The 7,897-nt window shown below is 31.5% G+C and overlaps 1 protein-coding gene across 1 annotated transcript; it reads left to right on the forward strand.

Moving 5' to 3' along the window:
* Positions 1-4,669: 4,669 nt before the first annotated feature.
* On the forward strand, positions 4,670-7,508 carry LOC109815927 (RING-H2 finger protein ATL70). Its single transcript, XM_020380748.3, has one exon. The coding sequence runs from the start codon at positions 5,028-5,030 to the stop codon at positions 5,541-5,543; it is 516 nt and encodes a 171-aa protein (XP_020236337.1). The 5' UTR covers positions 4,670-5,027; the 3' UTR covers positions 5,544-7,508.
* The last annotated feature ends 389 nt before the right edge of the window (positions 7,509-7,897 follow it).

Raw genomic sequence — 7,897 nt, forward strand, 5'->3', positions numbered from 1 at the left:
CTGGTGCTAATGAGTGAAGTTAGTGGGCTAGGAGTGGTCGGGAATCCTCACTAAGAGCCTGAAGAGGCTGAACAAAGAATACTAGAACTAATGAGTAAAGTTAGCCAACCAAAAGTGGTTGATAATACTTGGGACCATGAGTGGTCGAGAATACTCACTGAGAGCTTGAAGAGGCTGAACAAAGAATACTAGTGCTAATAGCCAACCAGGGGTTGAGAATACTCGGGACCAGGAATGGTCGAGAATACTCACTATGAGCCTGAAGAGGTTGATCAAAGAATACTAGCACTGACGAGTGAAGTTGGCGGGGCAGAAGTGGTCGATAATACTCGACAAACAAGAAATGGTGATAATACTTGTACTTCATTGAATATCTAGTGGAATCCTTCAATTAAAGGAGACTGAATGTAGCTCAGTTTGAGCAAACCAGTATAAAAATCTTTGCACTAATTTTTTAATGTTTCAAATGCAATTTCGTCTTGTCAATATATCATACCGAAAACTTCATCCAATGCTTATTGTTCACTACAACTATCTTCAGACGAAAAATACAGTTGTTTAATTTATTATCTTAAGAAAAAACTTTCGTTTAAGAAACATTTTTCTTGTGCAGACGATAAACTCTAAGACGCAAAAAGCTTTCATTGAACCAATCCTGTATAGTTTCTGTTAAGCATTCAAAATATTATTTTTATTGGAAGAAAAGGAGTCTCCCTGCAAAAACATTTTTAAAATTCCTTTGTTCACACACACACATATTCAACCCCCCTTCTATGTGTTTTCATCTAACTTCACATATGTGACATGGTTAATGATGCATTTGGGCATTTTGTTTAGAATGACGATGCCAAGGATGATGATCATATGATACTAGAATCAAGTCAAAAGATGCTTGATAATATTGCAGAGTATTTTGATTTGATGCAAGATGTGCATCAAAGTTTGTATGATGGATGTGATAAGTATTCTAAACTTTCTTTCTTGACAATTTTTATCACATCGAATGGTTATGCAAAGTAAGTGACAAAGCAATGTCGATGATACAAGTTATTAGTATGCTATTGAGCATGCTAAAATCCCACATTCATTCTATGAAGTCAAGAAAATTATTAATAAGATTGACCTACATTTTACAAAAATTGATGCTTTTCAATATGACTATATGTTATATTTTGGGGAAAACAAAGATAGAGATACTTGTACGAAATGCAATACATCTAGATGAAAGGCAAAAAGTAAGAAGAGTATGATTGGTGGTGTTACTACTAATGGGAAAAAGGAAAGTTCTTGCAAAAGTTTTAAAATATTTTCCTTTGAAGCCATGTTTATAGAAAATGTTAATGTCTTCTAAACACTAGTGGAAAAAAAAACTTTTAAAATCGGTTATTTTTGACTTTTAAAATCGGTTCTTTAACCGATCTTGAAAGAGCCAATTTTAAAAGTTAGACTTTTAAAATCGGTTAAACAACTAATTTTAAAAGTTAGACTTTTAAAATCGGTTAAACAACTGATTTTAAAAGTCAACTTTTAAAATCGGTTGTTTTATAACCGATCTTAAAAGTCCGGATGTGGGAAAAAAATAAACTGGAACAGAGTCTGATCAAAATGCCTAAAAGGTAACTTGGAGAATGACCCGTTCTCCCTGGAGCACGGCCTGTTCTCCAAAGAGAACGGCCTGTTCTCCTTGGAGAACGGCCCATACTCCTTGGTGAACAGCCCTTTCTCATTGCAGAACGGGCCATTCTCCTTGCAGACAGGTCGTTCCAGTTTCAAACCCAAACTGGACCTACAACACAGAGACGAGAAATCATGAAAAAACGAAAAGAAACAGAAGAAGACAAAAATGAAAACGAAAACGACAACGAAATTTACCTTATTGGAGACTTTAGAAAATGAGAGCTTTAGGGAAAGATTAAAGAGAATGACAATGGAGGGGAATATAAAAGATTTCTGACGATACTTTTAAAATCGGTTATTTTAGAACCGATTTTGTATACTACAAACAAAATCGGTTTTGAAATAACTGATTTTAAAAGTAGTACTTTTAAAATCGGTTATAAAAGAACCGATCTTAAAAGTTGCACTTTTAAGATCGGTTACAAAATAACCGATCTTAAATTTTAAGATCGATTATTTTGTAACCGATCTTAAAAGTGCCACTTTTAAGATCGGTTCTTTTATAACCGATCTTAAAAGTACTTTTAAAATTGGTTATATTATAACCGATCTTAAAAGTGTCACTTTTAAGATCGGTTATTTTGTAACCGATCTTAAAAGTGCCACTTTTAAGATCGGTTCTTTTATAGCCGATCTTAAAAGTACTTTTAAGATCGGTTAAATTTCAATCGATCTTAAAAGTGTTCATGTTATTTACAAAATTGTCACCGTGTCACTTTTAAGATCGGTTACCTTATAACCGATCTTAAAACTCCGATTTTAAATCCAATTTTTGCACTAGTGAAAATAGTTGAATATATACAATGACATGCATTAGAAAAGACAAATGATGGCATGTTAAGACATCAAAGAGATTCTGAAATATGGAAGAACTTTAACTTGTAACATTCTCAATTTACTTTAGAGCCTCGAAATGTGAGACTCAGGTTGGCTACATTATACCAAAATTGATGCTTTTCGATATGACTACATGTAATATTTTGGGGAAAACAAAGATAGGGAAAATTGTAAGAAATGCAATTCGTCTAGATGGAAGCCAAAAAAGTAAGAAGAGTATGATTGGTGGTGTTACTACTAATGAAAAAAAGGAAGGTTCTTACAAAATATTTAAAGTATTTTCCTTTGAATCCATGTATAGAAAATGTTTATGTGTTCTAAAATAGTTGAACATATGCAATGACATGCATTAGAAAAGATAAATGATGGCATGTAATTAAGACATCCAAGAGATTCTGAATTATGGAAGAACTTTAACTTGTAACATTCTCAATTTACTTTAAACCCTCGAAATGAAAGACGACTCAGGTTGGCTACTGATGGGTTCAATCCATTTGTACATATGAATGTAAGTCATTGTATTTGGCTAGTTGTACACATACTTTACGATCTTCCTCCTTGGATGTGTATGAAAGATAGTTCATTTATACTTTCCATGATCATTCTAGTAAGAGAGCACTGAGAAATGATATTGATGTTTCAAATTTTCATAGTATAATTTTTATGTTTAAAATTATGATTTATATTTATTTTTTAGGTTTCTAATCAAGAAAGCGTACCCACTAATGAAACAAATTCTCAGAACATATGTGAAAATTGATGAGGAGCACATTAATTTCCAAATAATTTGTCTTTTATTTTCAAAATATTGATAGATCATTGTATTAGTTAGTGTTGAGAAATATATTTTAGGTTTCTATATTGACTATTTTTTAGGATTGACTGCACTAGAATCTTCAATAATTTTTTTCTAGTTTATGCAAGTTTCAAACATTGTGCCAATTATATACTTTGTGTTTTGTAATCAAATTAATATAAATTTGTGTTAGTATTCCATACTTTTTATTTTTCATACATTATTTGATTTATTTTACTAGTTTTATTAATTTTATATAACAAAAATGTCATTATAAAAGAGATTTGTATATAGTACAATACAAAAAGTGATATATATATATATATATATAAAGAATATCTAGTAATTAAATGCAAGTATAAGATTTTTTTTTTTAAATGTTATTATCGGGGTCATAACCCTAATTAGGTTTTTTTGGGTTTCTATTAATTTATGGCTCTAATCAGATATCGATTATTCATTACTATATATAAAATAGAAAATACAATATTTGGTACACTATTATTTTTATTTTTTTATTTTTTTATTTTATTTTTTCTTTTTCGTTGTCATCCTTCATCTAACAGAGTCAATAGCATAATTTGCCAGTCTGCCACCCTATTAGCTTCCACCTGTACTCACGTCTGTCACTCCTTGCTAAGAAAGGTTTCTGTTTCTGCAATCATTAGCCAAGTGGGAGGGGAAAAAAATAAATAAAAGAAAGACACTACTTTGTCTTAAAAGTTTAGGGTTTTTAAAATATTAGCCTTTAAAATTATCATAGATATGCATGCATATACATTATAAATTACAAAAAATGTCAAAATCTAATCTCGTAATTTTCTAATCATAACTGTAATAGTTATACATTTTTCTAACATTACATCTCACCTTACTATCTTACGAGAGTCCGATCCAATTATTAACATATTTTTTTTTAATACTTTTAATTTAAAATACAATGGCTGATCCATGTGCAATTTTGTTTACTGCTGTTTGACTTTTCTTAACTTAAGGATTTTTATCAAATAAATAAATAAACATTGAAGTATTAATGTGGTTTGGTGACGGCTTAATTTTAACCTAAAGCAAGTGAACAAAGACAATTATTGAATTATGAATCAATCTGGCAGCATGAGAGAGAGAAAGCGACACTTGACTTTAAAATGTCATTTATAAAAGACAACTCTATTTAAATCGATAGGAATGTAATTATATATACTATAAACTTGACTAATTAAAATGAAATAATTTGTACTAATGAAACTTCATCCACAACTTTCCTAGTAATGCTTGGAACGTGGATTGATCACTGACAGATAAGTTATTATAATATAAAGCTATTAATTTGAAAGAAAGATGTGAACTCAAATCAATCGTAGATACATGGAAATGGTTGGTATTCTATCATACAAGGATCGTTGACCTGCGCAAGCTTGTGAACATGCAAACATAATCTAACGTTGAGAAAGTGGAATGTATTCACATGCAGTGCCTCATTTTCTTTACTTAATCCGAAAATCATGTCTTTCCTTGATTCAAACGCAACCCTTAATTTCTTAGCCCCCTCCCCTTCCTCTTCCCCTCCCTCTCACGGATCCGTTGACTTTCTAACATTATCTTTCAGCACCCAAATAACCATCACCATGGCTATCCAAAGCACTTCTTTTAATCCTCTTCAATTCAAAATATGCTAGCACGCACCCTTTCATGATTTCATCATATAATCATCAACAAGATGAACAACACAGCTGATTCCTCTGGATTCCTTGGCTCCAACAACATAAGTGGCTTTGGCATGGGCATAGGAATCTCAATTGGGATTCTTCTGCTCATCACAACCATCACGCTCACTTCCTACTTCTGCACCAGGGCACAGGTGCCAACTGCTCCAGCTCCTAGGAGATCAAGCACTGGTGGTGGTCCACAATTCCTTGAGCCACACCACACAATAGTTGATGTAGGGTTAGATGAAGCCACAATCATGAATTACCCCAAGATGCTCTACTCTGAAGCCAAGCTAAGGAAATCTAATTCCACAGCAGCAACAAGCTGTTCCATTTGTCTTGGAGATTACAAAAGTTCTGATTTGCTTAGGGTTTTGCCTGATTGTGAGCATGTGTTCCACCTCAAGTGCATAGACCCCTGGTTGAGGTTGAATCCAACTTGTCCCCTTTGCAGAACATCCCCAATCCCCACACCTCTCTCAACCCCTCTGGCTGAAGTGGTCCCATTAGCAACAAGGCGAGATTGATTCTTTTAAAGTCTGTTTGGATACATTGGTAGAAGAACTTTATTAGAAAAAACTTTTTATTTTTAGTAGAAATTTTTTCAAAAACTGTTATAAACTTGTATCCAAACACACTTAATAAGTTAAAATGTTTTTGCATTAATAATATGCTAAGGTTTAGGTTTATCGAAATTTTATAATGTATTTTATTGATTGATTGTATATTGTAAATTCTTCTCTTGTAGCATTTATGTAAAAAAAATATGTTGAAAATTGACAAATTTTAGCTTTATTAGTAGAAATTGGAAATTCTCACGGAATTAATGCCCCGTTTTCTCCTTTTCTTTAAGGTTTGTGTATATAGAATCGATTCATCTTTGTAAATTGAGATTTGAGAATCTGGCAGAGAAATAATAATACCTTTTTCTTGAAACTGGTGTGGTGAGAGACTGAGAGCACATAAGAATTCTTAGGTCGCGATTGAATAAATTTTTCTACGAGCGATTGTAAGAGAAGTGCAATTCATCTTTTTTTTTTTTCTTCCTTATTTTATTATTCTACAAGTGATTATATATATTTTTAATCTAAGCCAGGCCTATATTGGTACTAGATTCTGCCTTTTGGACAAGTCTAATGTCAGCTCATGTTACCAAGCAGTTAACAAGAGAAAAATAATTGAACTACAACGTATATAGGTTCATTTCCTAGTCGAATATGAAATGGTTGTAAAATTAGTCTCTTGTTTTTGTTGAAAACATTATGAACAAATTGTACTTCTAGTAATTTTATAATATCAAATATGTAAATTTGGTTTCTCTATTTTTAATTTCACAATTTTAGTCTCTTAATTTTATAAAGTTCACAATTTTGGTTACTTCGTTGTATGTTCATCCATTCATTATTAAAATTGTAATTTTTGTCTTGACTTAATGATGAAAACCTACTTCTCAAGAATCCCTTTGAAGAATAAGTTTAAGAAGGGTGAAGGTTAGAGTCTATAATGGAGGATCATCCTTGAAGACCATAGGATCTTTGTCAAGGTTTATGTTTAGGAGGCTAGAATAAGAAGATATTAGAGAGGATGTTGTTCTTATACCTTTGCTTATCATATATGCTCACGTAGTTGCTTAGTCTTCTATTGTATATACTGTGTATAGGTTATTTTTGATCTTGTATTTTGGATCAAGTAATATAGGAGTTTTTGTCCTTGTATGATTTTTCTTTAAGGGTGTAATTAGTAGTTTAGGAGAGGTGTAACCAGTTAAAATCATCATGATCAGCTTAATGGGCTTGGATGACCCAAATCTTTTTATGGTCATAGGTTTGGATGTCCACTTGCTCATGCAAGTGGTTTGAATGTTCAAACCAAGCCAATTTAGTTGTCCAAGTTGTTAAATAAGTCGGATGGCTTTTGATAGTGACATCTCAAGAACTTTTTAAAAGTAATAATTAGTTTGGTAGTTGTAATGATTAAGTTAGGTAGTTATAATGATTAAATTAGGTAGTTGGAGTTAACTTAAACTAACCTGGGTTATTCCTAAACTAGGATTAGCTTAGGTTACTCCATAAGTTTCTAGATACTTAATTAGGGTTGGTTAGCTTAATTACAAGATAGCTAACTGTGATTACACTGAACCATGGTTAATCTAGCTTGTACCATAAGACAACCAAACTCTATATATTATTTTTTCCATGTATTGGCTGAACACTTTGAGTGTTACTGGAATTGGATGAAATTTTCTCAAAATTCTCTCTCTTAAAGCTTGTTTCTCTCTTTAAAATTCTTCCTTTATTCTTATCTTCTCTTGAGTATGGTGAGAAATTGAAAAGAATTATCACCTTTCAAGAGTGTGACATCACCTAAGGGCGATTCTATCTTCTCTTATGTGTTACAAATGACTTCTAACATCAATGGAAGCCATTGAAGGAGCTTGGAGGAGTCCAAGAAGTGAAATTCGTGTAAAAAGCTTGAAGGAGAATCTACATCAATCTTGCCTCTCCCTAAGGTTTCCATCACTTAACATTATATAAATGATATGATAATTAATATTTAATAATATTTAAGCTAAACTTAACCTTTAGTTCTTATTTTTATTTTATAAAAGTGTAAAATGAGATGAAAATACGATGAAAATGAGAATTAAAAACACAATTTAGCTTAAATATTATTAAACATTAATTATTGTTCATCTATATAATATTAGATCTTGACAAACATTACAATTTTAACGAATAATCGATGAATATGTAGCAAAGGGATAAAAATTACATATTTTATAAAATTGAAAGACTAAATTTGTAGAATTAAAAGTTAAAGCACCCAAATTGCTTATTTAATATTATAGAGGATCAAAAGTATAATTTAGGAAAAAGTATTT

Source organism: Cajanus cajan, chromosome 7 (assembly GCF_000230855.2).
Source record: "Cajanus cajan strain Asha chromosome 7, NIPB_CcT2T_4, whole genome shotgun sequence".
In the NCBI taxonomy this organism is placed as follows: Eukaryota; Viridiplantae; Streptophyta; class Magnoliopsida; order Fabales; family Fabaceae; genus Cajanus; species Cajanus cajan.